This window comes from Danio rerio, chromosome 3, assembly GCF_052040795.2.
Source record: "Danio rerio strain M-AB ecotype USA chromosome 3, GRCz13ab, whole genome shotgun sequence".
NCBI classification, from domain to species: domain Eukaryota; kingdom Metazoa; phylum Chordata; class Actinopteri; order Cypriniformes; family Danionidae; genus Danio; species Danio rerio.
This window is the reverse complement of record NC_141023.1, coordinates 49,080,502-49,094,506: the sequence shown is the minus strand read 5'-3', so window position 1 is coordinate 49,094,506 and position 14,005 is coordinate 49,080,502. Positions and strand designations below refer to the sequence as shown.

General features: G+C 32.4%; 1 protein-coding gene across 2 annotated transcripts; it reads left to right on the top strand.

Annotated features, from left to right (window-relative positions):
• The first annotated feature begins 825 nt into the window (after positions 1-825).
• tnfsf18 (TNF superfamily member 18) lies at positions 826-13,776 on the top strand. 2 transcript variants are annotated; one of them, XR_015479382.1, is made up of 4 exons: positions 826-1,150; positions 9,917-9,986; positions 10,865-11,931; positions 12,077-13,776. XR_015479382.1 is itself a non-coding variant. In NM_001128818.1 (3 exon segments), coding segments are annotated over 3 exon segments (609 nt in total). In that variant the 5' UTR covers positions 940-952; the 3' UTR covers positions 11,206-11,215.
• The last annotated feature ends 229 nt before the right edge of the window (positions 13,777-14,005 follow it).

Here is a 14,005-nt window from a genome sequence, read left to right as displayed (position 1 = left end):
TGATCATGAAAAATGGTGGATGTTGTACATCCGAGTTCCATTCATACTACTCACATTACTTTTCTAACGGTCATATAGTTAATTCAAATTCGAATGCAGTACCTACTGAGTAGGCGATTTCGGACACAGCCAAAGTAATGAACTCAATTTATAAATGAATGAACTAATTTAAAACAAAACTATGTTTTAAATTAAATTCAATTAAAGTTTATTTCTATAGTGTTTTTACAATGGAGATTGTGTCAAAACAGCCTAGCACAGACGTAAATCGAAACTGCTTCAGTCCAGTTTTCACTGTTGAAATTCAGTTCAGTGTGGTGTAAATACCACTGCTAATCTAATGTAAATGTCAAAACTATACATGAATATCATAGTCATATATGATGCATCGGCGTCCTGTAATCATTCCCACGTTCGAACATGTCTTAGAATAACAGCGTATACATACTCCACAACATGTCAAAACTTGTTCACTTCATCCACCGCAAAAATTGACGGCAAGAAAAACAAAACCAGCACCTGTACACAACAGCCCAGCACAGGTCTCGCATAGTGCGTCACATTGCGTGGCCTACAGAAGGTGATGGTTTTGTAGTAAGAAAAACTCCCAGCAGTCTATTAAAGGGACTGTGACACCTGCTTCCCTCAGTTGACAGCGAGTAGGAGGGCCTGTCCCTGTACCCGAAGCTGTTTCGCATTGCACTTCACCCATGCTTTGGGGAAAGTACACTTCAGCACTCCTCTTGGACATCTGCTGAGAAACTGAACAGGAACACACAGGCGCTCACTCGCGCAAACACAAAGCCACGGTACAGGAAGCTTGACACATTCTGAGGTTTGTCTACGGGCCAACCAGAAGGCGAGAGGTTGAGGCCACGCTCAATCGACACACTGTCAATTCCAGCATCGGAGAACTCACCAGTGCTACTCACTCTTCTCTCACTACTGCATCATGTCTCTGTCTGCCGAACACTGCCGTGATACAAGTGGAGACAGGGGTGGTGGTGGTGGTTTTAATGGTGCTTTGATCCATCAGAGAACGCTGATTCGGGGACTGATCATATGGGTCACGCTACTCACTCTTGGCCTGGCAGCTTCAATATCTCTGCATTTCATCCCTAAAGAATCGCCGGCTCCAAGTAAACAGCAGGTATGGATGAGAAAACTTGGTCACGCTTCATTTTAAGGTTCAGTTATCGCTATAAAAAATTTGTTAACTATAACTTTTGCCTTAATAAACTCATAATTTGTTGCTTAGTAATTAAGTTAGCTAGGTAGTAGTTTAGGTATTAGGGATGTAGAATAAGATTGTGCTGAATATGTATTTTGTAAGTACTAATAAACAGCTCATTTCTTAATTGTATACTAATAAGCAACTACTGTAGTTAACAGTGAGAATTAGTCCTTATATTAATATCTAGGCCTTTTTCTACATGGTGACATTTATGAGGTCCACTTAGGCATAACACATGAAAAATATTATAGTAAATACTACACTGTAAATCATAAAAAGTAAAGGTAACTCAAATAATTTGAGAAAACTGATGGCAACAAACCATTTAAGTTCACAGACGAATCCTAATGAGTACTGTGAACTTAATCTATTTGAGTAAATGAAGCAATTTGAGAACAGTAAAGCCCAATACATGAAGAGAACTCAAACCAACTGAGTACAGTAAAACCCAATAAGTAAAGGCAACTCAAACTATTTGAGGGAACCAATTTTTGGGGTAAAAGAAATAAACTAATCTAGATGAGTACTGTGAACTTACTCCATTTGAGTTAAAGTAATGAGGTATTTACACAGTAAAAACTGAGTAGTGACTCATAGTTAGTAAGCCAATTGCTTTGACTTTACATAAATAATGTAAGTAAATCCATTGTAACTTGGAACTGTTAAGCTGACAAATTTTTATAATTATGCTAATTGTACTCACTTTTCAAGTCAACAAATCCTTTTTTATAGTGTCAGACTATTTCAGCATGTCTGTTTTAATAATTACATATTTGGTGCTTCATTATGTGTATAAAATCTCCAATTACAGCCTGTATTGAATTAAGAAGACACAATGGAGTCTGGAAGAACAGATATATTACAGTTTCTGCCATTTTGATAGATACAGAAAAGCTGGAATAAAAACAAAGATAATAAATGTGTATTTATTATATGAATACAATTTGCATAATAATAAAAATTAAGTCAACTTAACAGTTCCAAGTTTCAATGGGTTTACTTTACGGGTTTACAGAGTTCAATACTCTGAGTCAACTGAGTTAACTCAAAATTTTGAGTTAACTACACTCATTTCATTAGATAAAGTTGACTGTTGGGTTTTACTATGTATAGTGTTTTTGAACTTTGCTATAGTAATGTGTATTATACAGTATATGTGATAATATTACAGGAAACTAGAATATTAAAAAGGAGTAATTCAGCCAAAATCAATATTTATACAATATCTACATTAATAGTGGACTGATAATCTGTAATAAATACCCTATTATAGTTGTAGAAAACTACAGTATCGGGTGGTTGTCTTTTAAATAGTTGTTGTGTTACCTTGGTAAATATACAATTTTGTTCACGGATTAATTCAAGTAGTTTACTGTAACATGTCTCAAATGTTGTTTATATGTGGTTTATGTGGGTTCTTTTTAAACTTTATTTTGAAATTACTTACTATAACACTGTTATAATACACTACAATACCAGTAGAGTGTTTGTAAAGTGGCTTGATTGTCCACAAAACAGTCATTTACTTGAGCTGGCATGTTCATTTACTCTTCACCCATTAAAGTGACAGTTTGCCCATAAAGTTTTTTAGAATGACATTTTAAAGAATGTTGGAAACTGATAATTAACAAGGTCATACTTTATTTTGATGGTCCTTTTGTTGAATTTAAGTTACATTGCATCTACACGTCAGCTAATTCTCATTAGATTATAAGTAAACTGTAAGGTTGGGATTAGAGTTAGTGTAAGTTTACATTTACTTGCAAAGTTTCTTGTAGTCAGTTAAAGGTCTGTTGAAGGAGCAGTATTAACAGATATTAAGGAGATGGTCTACTTATTTTCAATTAAACCATCAAAATAAAGTGTTACCAAAAACAAATACTATAGACGTCAGTGGTTATTATGTTCTAACATTCTTCAGTATATGTCCTTTAGAAAGAAGACAAATACTTTGACTATTAAAACAAGTCAAAGGTGACTAAAATCTTTTCATTTTGGGGTGAACTATTCCTTGAAATCCCCCCAAACCGTCTTGCAAAGTTAAATATAGTCTAAAAAATGTTTGAAGTGGGAAATCAAACTGCACTAAATTATTTAGTGAGGATAGATTGTTTTACAAAGAGAGGTTAATAAATCAATATGTCTGATTTATGTGTGTTAAGGATTGTATGGTGTAAATGTATAAACTGATTGTTTTGACTAGTGTTGTGATTGTGTCAATTGGTGGGATCCAGTCAGACCGCAGCGGCTGCTGACTCAAGACCGCAGATGGGGGGACGCAGAAGTGTGTAATCACAACACTCATATTGGTATACTGTAGTGGTTGAAATAGATTAGACAATATTGAAATTAAATATTTAAACTTAGGATTGTAAACTTAGGATTTGTATACAGATATTATTTTGTGTCAATCTAAATACAATCAGAAAACTGCACTCTATAAAAGGAGAATTTCACTGCAATTTGATAAGTCACATGGAGTTTACAAAAGTTCCTTTCAGAAAATAGTTCTTTTTTTTCTTACACAATATTTTTATCCTATTATTATTACATATTCTTATTGACCATTTATTTATATTATTAACTACATTTTTTTTTAACCTTTTGAAAATGGTTAAACCTAACAGTTAAAATCACTAAATGAAATAAGTTGTTTGTTTGTTTTAAAAGTTACTTTAACTCAATGAAAAAAGAGTTAAAGTAACTCATAAACTGATTATATTAAGAAGAACTCTAACTGAATGTGTTGTAAATGAATTTTATATAAATATTGTGTTAACTTAACTCTAATGCTAGAAGGAATACCAGACCATTTCACCTCTTTGGAATTATTAAAGTTCTATCTGATATTTCTGTCAAAATTGAGTTATTGACATATTCTTTTTAACTGACAACTTATTTACATTATGGGATTTAAAAAAAAAAATGTTACACATACTTTTTGCTATGAAATGTAAAAACTTTGAAGCTCAATATCTCTAAGTCATTTAGAATGCAGATTTAAATGCTATAATTCTAAGGTGACGATTTGAGTAGCTTTATAGTTGTTTTATTGTTGTTTAGGTTAATTAAACCTGAAGTGATTTGATAACTGAACTTGAAATGTTTAAGTTACTAATACTTTGAAAGTTTGAAGATATCAATTCAAGTTTACACACTCTAAAAAAAGAAACATAACCATTTCTTTTTTTCAGGTGTTAAATCATACTAAGCGTTTACTATGTTAGGTCCGTTAGGATTACTTAAATCATTTACATTTGCTAAATGCCAGAATAATAAGAGAATTTCTTTTTTGATATATTTTTAATTAATTTCTTGACAGTCAAAAGTTTACATACATTTCCTTGTTTTTTTTTTTTTTTTTTTTTTTTTTTTTGCTTTGATTTTAAACTGTAAAACTTTGATCAAATGTTTTGGGTATCCTTCCACAAGCTTTTCATAATTCCACAGTTTGAAGGAATTTTGGCCCATTCCTCTTGACAGAATTGGTGCAACTGAGTCAGATTTGTTGGCTGTCTTGCTCGCACAAGCTTTTTCAACTCTGCCCACAAATTTTCTGTAGGACTGAAATTAGGGCTTTGTGATGGCCACTCCAAAACATTCACTCTATTGTCCTTAAAGCACATGTTAACTAATTTGGCAGTATGCTTAGTATCATGGTCGGTTTTGAAGACCCATTTGTGGCCAAGTTTTAATTTCCTGGCTGATGTCATGAGATGTTGCTTTAGTATTTCAACATAATGTTCTTTCTTCATGATGCCATCTATGCTGTAAAGTGGACCAGTCCCTCCTGCAGCAAAACAGCCCCACAACATGATGCTGCCGCACAGTTGGGATGGTGTTCCTAGGCTTGTAAGCGTCCACCTTTGTCATGCAAATGTAACACTGGTCATTATGGCCAAACATTACAATCTTAGTTCCATCAGACCACAGGACATATGTCCAAAAAATTTTTGTTGTCCCAGAGTAATTTAGTCAATTTTAATTTGGCTTTTTTGTTAATTCTGACTTGTTTATTTTCCCATGTTGTCACAAAATTAAGCAGTGTGTTTGAGGTTTTCCTAAAATACTATTCTACAGTTGTGCCTCCAATAAACTCAAATTTTGTCAATTAGCCAATCAGAAACTTCCAAAACCTTGACATCATCATCTGAGCTTTTTTCAGAGGCATAATAATCTTATTCTATGTACACTTGACTTTTAAGAAAAGTTATAACAATTTCACACAAAAAAATCTCATTATTCTGATATTAAGCATAATAGAAACTAATTTGATAATCCTAACTTACCTAAAAGAGAAAAAGTTTAGTCACATCAACATCTGACTTTTTAAAAATTGTTATGTGCCTTTTTATACAGTGTATGTAAACGTCTGGTTCTAACTGTACATGGTGTATAAGTGTGTTTGTGTGTGTGTGAATGAGTGTATATGGGTGTTTCCAGTGCTAAACTAGTAAATTGCAAGGTCCCTGAACAGATCGGGGTAACAGATCCGGCATGTTACCAGAGAAGGGAGAGATGTCGTAAGGGGATGTTGAAGGGGGTGTAAAGTAAAGAGCGGGGAGGTATTGTTGGTGGTTTGGGAGTGTTGCGGTTGAAAGTGAAGATTCATATATGGGCCATTTAAGGCAAAGATTTGGTACTTGTGGCAAAATGTAATCGGAATGTGAGTCTAATGTGGCCCATGTGGGAAATGGTACATTTGACCCAAATGATGGAGGACAAATGAGGGTCACTGCTGGCAAAAATGTGGCATGGTCATTTATGGGTAATCTGGGTCTAAACCCAAAGTGGCTCACATGTTTAGGTGCAAATGTGGCCCATTTATCTTAAGGCATTTGTGAGCCGCATTTGTCAAATATTTGGCACAGTAAACTCTGGCTATCGTGGCTGTGAACCTAAAGTGGCCCAGAGAAATTATGGCAAATGTGGCTCAGTTACTTTAAAACATACGTGGGCCACTTTTGACAATAGTTGGCACAGTAAGCTCTGGCTAATGTGGCTGTATGCCTAAAGTGGCCCAAAGAAGATATGGCAAATGTTGCACAGATCTGGCAAACAAGCGTGGACCGCCCAAGTGCCATCATTCCATGTGGTATGTGGGCTACATGCATGTATCTAGTGTTGGCCAGATCTGGGCCCAAATAAAAGCAAACTGTGGCCCAGAATAGGGTCAGATCTGGTTTATTTGGTTGAATTCTGGCTGATATATGGTATTGCTATGGCTTAATTGTGGCCCAGATCTGGCAAACTGGTGCAGACCGCCCTAGTGCCATCATTCCATGCGATATGTGGGCCAGATTTAAGTATTTGGTGTGGGCCAGATCTGGGCCCAAATAAAAGCAAACTGTGGCCCAGAATAGGGTCAGATCTATTTTATTTGGTTGAATTCTGGCTAATATGTGATATTCGTATGGCTTAATTGTGGCCCAGATCTGGCAAACAGGAGTGGGCTGCCCAAGTGGCATCATTCCATGCGGTAAGTTTAGGCCACATGAATTTTGCTAGCTGGGTACAGTGTTACTCTACAAGTAGGTAAATCTAATGTAAAAATAAAGATCTGCACAGTTACAATAAGTAACCATTCGATAGTGTCTACATTGAGTCATTTGTATACAGTATGCTACAAGCTCATTTGTTGCCAATGTGGAAACTCATGTCAGTATTGATATTGCTGATGAGTAACAATCCTGATCTCTTTTTCCATCACTGTGGAGCTCAACTTTACCGTAGACGTTTCTGTTTTTCTGTACAATGAAAACTGATTATAACGATTAAGCCTTGATATCATGCCAGCTGGAAGGCTGAGTCTTGTGTGGTTACATAAACATGTCAAAACATGTCCATGCGTATTGAACAATTTAGTGCAACAGAAAACAAGATGAAACAGATCAGCATCTAATGCAGTTTCATTTTGCCATAATCATTGAGTCATTGGTTTGCCATGATACCACTTTTCTCTTATTCACGTCAAAGAACAACTAAAACAACAACAATACAAAGTAGTTCTGCTTTCTTCAGATGACGTTCAGAGGAACCTATCGTGACTGTGTAACAGAGGTTAACTGTGGTTTAACTCAAAAGTAACACCTAAAAGAAATCAGATGTTGATTCTGATGCTTGAAAACGAAATTGGTTAAGTTCTGAAACTGTACTTTCTCTTGAAATTTGTCTGTCTTTTTTTCCGCACACAAGAAAAAGAAAGAAAGAAAAAGAAGTGCTGTGCAGAGTACTGAACTGGTGAAAACAATCCAGCAACCGCAGAACAGACATTATGACATCATTCCACTGAGGGGAAATGCCTCTGTCACCCCTCCTCTTTCCTGATGATGCGTTTCGTTGTGGTTTTAAAACAACTTTATTTCTTCTTTTGAACTTAAAAATGTGTATTTTTGCCAGGATCCATTTGATTCTATAGTCCATTTGGAGGTATGTAAACAATAACAATGGTCCTAATGTACACTCTTAACAATATTGTTAAGACCAAACAAATAAATAAATAAATAACGCAACAGTTTGTATTAATATATTCAAGTTCCAACAACATCTAACAAAATGAAGTTTAGACGACAAACTTTATTAGCCAAATGACCTTTTCTCTATCAATCAGCATAAACTCAATTTTTTAAGTTGAGTACTCCAAAAATTAGGTTGTTTCTACTAGTATTTTTTAAAAATAAATCCAGTGTTATGTACTTAATACTTATACCATATACCGTACTTAATACCATAATTATAAATGCACGTTTTCAAGTTTAGAACCTCTAATAATTAAATAGCTGGAATTGTTACATTTTTTTTTTTTTGTACGTTTTCAAATTTGCTGTTTATTTAGTTGCTTGTAAGAAATATATTTAACAACCTTTTTGCTTTCCAGTTTTTTTTTTTTTTTATTTATTTCACACCACAGTTTCTCAGTATTTACAAAACAAAAATGTGTTCTGTCTCATATAAACAGCATAAAAAAAAAAAAAAAAAAACAGTGTGTGGACTTAAAAACAAACGAACATAAAGTGCAACATAAAGAACAAAATCTACTCTGAAATAAGTCGAGACTTCAAAAAATAATGTTATTGAGTTGCATTGCATTTGCACTGGGCTTCAGTCCATCAAGTTGAGAAACTTCACAAGTATATTTAAGTTCCTTGAGGTAGTTTAGATTCAAAGCATATATTATGCCCATCAGCAGAGCACAGCAATTTGAGATATTTATTTAGGATTCCCATGCCCTCAACCATGATGGTTTCCGACTTGCGGTTCAATTCCAAAGTAGACTAATCACCAATGATGGCAATTATCATCACCTTTCAAGGTCCTCCTCAAATGTAAAGCAAAAAAAAAAAAAAAATTTTTTTTTTTTAAATCAAAAAGCCCTGCTAACATTAACTGTATTTACCAATAGTAGCCACCACTCAAGTAGAATAGAGAAATTTGATTTGTAAATTAGATAAAACTCAGATATCCCACCTTAAAATGTCCTTTGTGCCTAAAACTTGTCCAGACTTGCTTCTTGCTAGTTCAAAAGGGGAAGTTTTGAGCTCCATTTGTTTGGTAGTTATCAACCCATTTTTTTGGGGTTGCTACAAGTTAAATGTTGATTCAAACTAACTGACAGACATTTTCACCCTTAAATTAGCCGCATTTTTAGTTGATGTGATTATCAATATTTGTTGTGAAAACTTAATAAAACTATTCTGACAACTAAAAAGTTTTAATCTAATCAGCAATTAAGATTTTTTTTTTTTAATTTACTACAATGATTTAAACTATGTACTGGTAACAGACCTCTTGAGCTGTTTTTTAGAGTGTACTTCCTGGGTTACATTTTTAATTTCCATATCTCCAGGAATCCAAAAAGATCCTCATATTGATAAATCATATTATGGAAGCCATTTTAAAATTAAAATATGATTAAATTACCTCTTGTTACAGTAATGAAATAGTTTGGCAACCAGCAGGAAATGTTCATGCATACTCACACTGAATTGGTCTATCAGCATAGGCCCCAGAAAACAGGATTTTACAGAATATCTTTTTTGTTATATAATACAAATCAAATGATTGCAGATGTTTAGATTTTTAGATTTTTAGATTTTTTAAATCAACTAACCCTTTAATATGTCGATGACCACCATTTGGAAGAAAAAAAAACACTTCTCTAAGAATCTGATTTATATTACTGTATATTGTAAGTCTAAATGTATTTCAATTGTATTTGTTCTTCAGATATTCTTATTTAAATGCCATAGGTAGCTACACAGTATAGATAAAGTGTCCCACGTGTTGGTTGGACAGAGATAGAGCTGCATTATAGCTTTCATGTTTCTTTAACTGAAACATAAAGATGTTATTTTGTAATTAAAGATTCAAAGGAAAAGGGTTTATAAAGAATAGGAGTGTAAAAAAGAAGTTATCTTAACTGGTTTTAAATATACAGGCAAGCTTATAAAAAACACAAGTTACTTATTAATATAATAAGTAACTGAATAATCTGAGGGAATCGGTGACGTTAGACTTGTGGGTTTTGACATCAAAATTGCAGATCTTTATATCTAACTATTCGAAATTCTGTCTGTCCTTATTTTATAGTATTTTGTACTACATTTTTAAGGGTATTCTTAGACAATGTGTTAGAAATCACAAGCCTTCAACTTATTAACATCTTACTTTCTGTCCCAACAGGGTTCGGAAACAACCAGTAATAATGTTTATCCTGGAAAGAAAATAGATCTAATGACATTCACGCCAAACTGTAAGTCACCATTTAAATTTATTAGACATTTCATTATTTGACTCAATGTGTCTTCCTTTTCTTCATTGTTTTGGTGTCATTGTTTCCTTGCTTGTGTTGGGTGCTGAATATAATTGTGTTTAGAAAAATAAATTGTTCTTAAAATTATTTGGACACCTAACACATTATATTTTGTGTGGCTTAACCCAAAAAGTAAAAGTAGAAGATTTGTTTGTTTGTTTGTTTGTTTGTTTGTTTATTTGTTTGTTTGTTTGTTTGTTTGTTTGTTTGTTTGTGGTAATTTTGTGACTGGGTTTTATGCTAGTTTGAATTTTAAAGGGACAGTTAACCCAAAAAAGAAATTTCCTCACCATTTGCTGGGATTCCATATGGTTTATTCATGTTGTCCTAAAACAAATTTAACCTAACATATTTAAGTTGTATAAACATGAAACAATTAAGTTATCCAATAAATAAATAAATAAATAAATAAATAAATAAATAAATAAATAAATAAATAAATAAATAAATAAATAAATAAGTAGTTTAAACAAACAGCAATCATTTTATTTATTGAGCTTGGGGTCAGAAATGTGCACAAGTCCCATGGGGATGTAATCTATCCATGTTATAGAATATGTAAAAATAGAAAATAAAATAATATTCTAACAGCAACAAGTTTAAACATCTTAATCATAACATTGTCTTATTCAGAGTAAGGTAAATATAACCAGATTAGATTGCTGATGTATATATATATATATATATATATATATATATATATATATATATATATATATATATATATATATATATATATATATATATATATATTGTAAATGTTCCCAGTGATTGTATTGAAGCACAGTAACGTAACTAGTCCCCTAACTTGTTAACAGGGGAAAACACAGATGTTGAGCTCCTGCAGTGGAATACAGTTGAAGAAAGGTTCATCAAAGGAGAGGGACAGCTGACTGTGACTCAGGGAGGCGCTTATTTTCTGTATCTCCAAGTTACCCTTGACTCGAGGAAAAAAGAAAACCACACAATCACAGTCCAAACACAAAAACAAAATGTGATCTTAAAAGGTTACATCAATGGATCAAACCTCTCAACTGGCTTCTTGGCTACTGGAATTTACCTGGATGATGATGATACTTTTAATGTGACCTGCAAACCCAAAGCCAAAATCCAGAACTCTCACATTGAAACCTACATGGGTGTCATCAAGCTTGGCTAAATCTCAGTCAAGATACAAGACTGTGACAGTATGAATGTGGACTCACTGAATGTTGCTGTATTAAGCGTATGGCATTTAAATTTGGTATGAAATTGTTTTTTATTTATTGCTCACACTGACATTTACAAGGCTCATTTGAATATATTGCACTATATTTAAGCTTTTCAACACACTTTGTGTCACCCGGTGTCCATGTGTGTAGTCGAATATTGATTGTCGCCCATGTAAAATTGGGACCCTGTTGATGCACTTTGTAAATAGAGAATCATATAGATAACTATTAAGAGAAAAAAAAAATTAAGTGGCCACTCTCAGTTTCTCTGGATTTACAATTTATAGTTGCGTGTTTGACGAAAACGTAATTTGTGTTGATTCTGTAATCTAGCTACACGATTTCACAGCAAACTTTTTGATTTGTCTCTAATTCATATGAGATCGTACATCTCATTTGTACTATTCAGTATGACTTGCTCATACCCCAATTACGGTTGAGTTTAGGGGCGGAGTTGGGTGCCACACCTTCTTTTTAAATTATTACATTTTTATACAACTTTACTCGTAAACATTCATACGAATTAGCCAGTAAACTGACAAAACGTAAAATACTTATGAGATCAGCATGAAACTACTGATATTTACGATACTTATTATAATAAAAAAGTGAAATTACATTAAAATAAGTCAATAGCATTAATTTAACTGCGAAAGAAAATTATTTTCTTTTTTGTCTTTTAAAATACTTCGAGTTTTCTAAATATAGAAACATTTTAAAAATCAAGAAGCATGTTAAAGACAAAATGTTTTGTCTAGATTTCAGAAATAAGTTTACGTTTCCCTTAAACAAGCTAAATATTCTAGCAATTGTAATAAGTCAAACTATATTGTGTTCAATTTTGAAATTTGATTATTTTGCTTATTTATTAAATTATTTCATTTATAGGATTATTCCACCAAATATACATTTCTTAACTATTCTCATTTCAGAGGAGTTAAAAAAAATTGGTATTTGGTGGAAAACCCATTGTGATCCAACTTAATCTCACGGCAATTTGTAACTTTTTGATTTAGTCAGTAATTCTTATTTATTCACACAATCTCATTTGTACAACTCATATTTAGTTTTCTACATATCTAAACATTTTCAAATTAAGAAGCATTTTCAAGACAAAATGTTTTGTCTAGCTTTTAGAAATAAGTACATGTTTCCCTTAAACAAGCTAAATAATCTAGCATATGTGATAAGTCAAGCTATCTTGTGTTCGATTTTGAAATTTGATTATTTTAGTTATTATTTGAATGATTCCATTCATAGGATTATTTCACCAAAAACACATTTCGTAACTGTTCTCAATTAAGAGTTTAAAAATTCGTATTTGGTGGAATAACCCAATACAAATTATTTAGTGGATAATTTGCATGAATTTGTACAATTTAGTATGATTTGCAATGACGGTTGGGTTTAGGGTTGGGTTGGGTTATTTATTTTTTTTTTAATTGTACATTTTCATACGAGTTAGGAATTTGTACAAATTAGCCACTAAACTGACAAAACATAAAATACTTATGTTTTCTCATACGATCAGGCTATTCTGTTCATAAATTAAATAACTAGCTATTTTTACCCACTGTCATTTTCTGGAGAAAAAAAAAAGGTGCTCTAAATGACAGTTGTTTTTTTTGTTTTGTTTTTTTTTTATTTAGAACGAATGTCATTATATACCTAAAACAAATATTTTATTTATACCCACAGCCAATAAGTTCAAAAAGACAACAGACAAGTGGCCTCTTAATTTTTTTCTATAGTGTTTTTGTGCGATTGACCCTTTGCTAAGGTTTTAAATTATACTCACTTTGGTATTGTGAATTCTTGTGCACACTACAAAACCCAAATCAACAGAAAATGTAAAGAGAACAACAGTAAGTTAGAATATGTAAGTCTCTTTACTAATGTTCAATACACATTATTTAATCTACAACATAAATTTGTTTAAAAAAAATTTGCCATAGCACACAAAGTCCCCTTGTGCAATAAAAAATTAAATTCTTAGCAAAGGGTCGAACACAATGGAGAGTGTCAAAATCTTGAATTAACAAAGTGAAAATACAATGCTGAATTTTTAATAGCATGCTAAACTCACTTGATATGGCATCATAGCTTACTGATGCTATTTATGCTATTCGGCTTGAGGTTTTCACCAACAGAAATTGTTTGGTTGGAATATTAAAAGAGCAAACCCACTGAAAGGATGTACTAAATGTATTTGTGTCTATTTTTGTGTTATTATTATTATTGTTGTTGTTGATATTTTTGTTATATTTATATGTATTTATGCCTGGTACTTAAAAATATGTGGTTGTCATTGGTTCGTAACAAATATTAAACCATTGTGATTGTCTTTAAAATGAAAATTCTGTTCAAAACATTCCAAAAATAAGCCATTTAAATAGGATTCAACATCTTGAGGGAGTTTTGGAGAAAGATAGATTTTCTTGTGATGGTGCAGTCACAATAGTTTTCTGTTAAACAAATGTAGAAAACCAAAAACTTGTTGTTTGACGTTTTGTTTTTTGAAAAAAAATAAAAAAAATAAAAAAAAATAAAAAAAATAAAAAAATAAAATATATATATATATATATATATATATATATATATATATATATACAACTTTTCTGCCAGTTATATTGACTTTATTATTTTGCAGTCAAACCTATTTGACTCATTCCCTTCCATTGATGTTTAGCCATAAATTAAACCATTTCGTTGTGTTACTTTATGTTGCAAAGTGGTATTTTCTCAGTG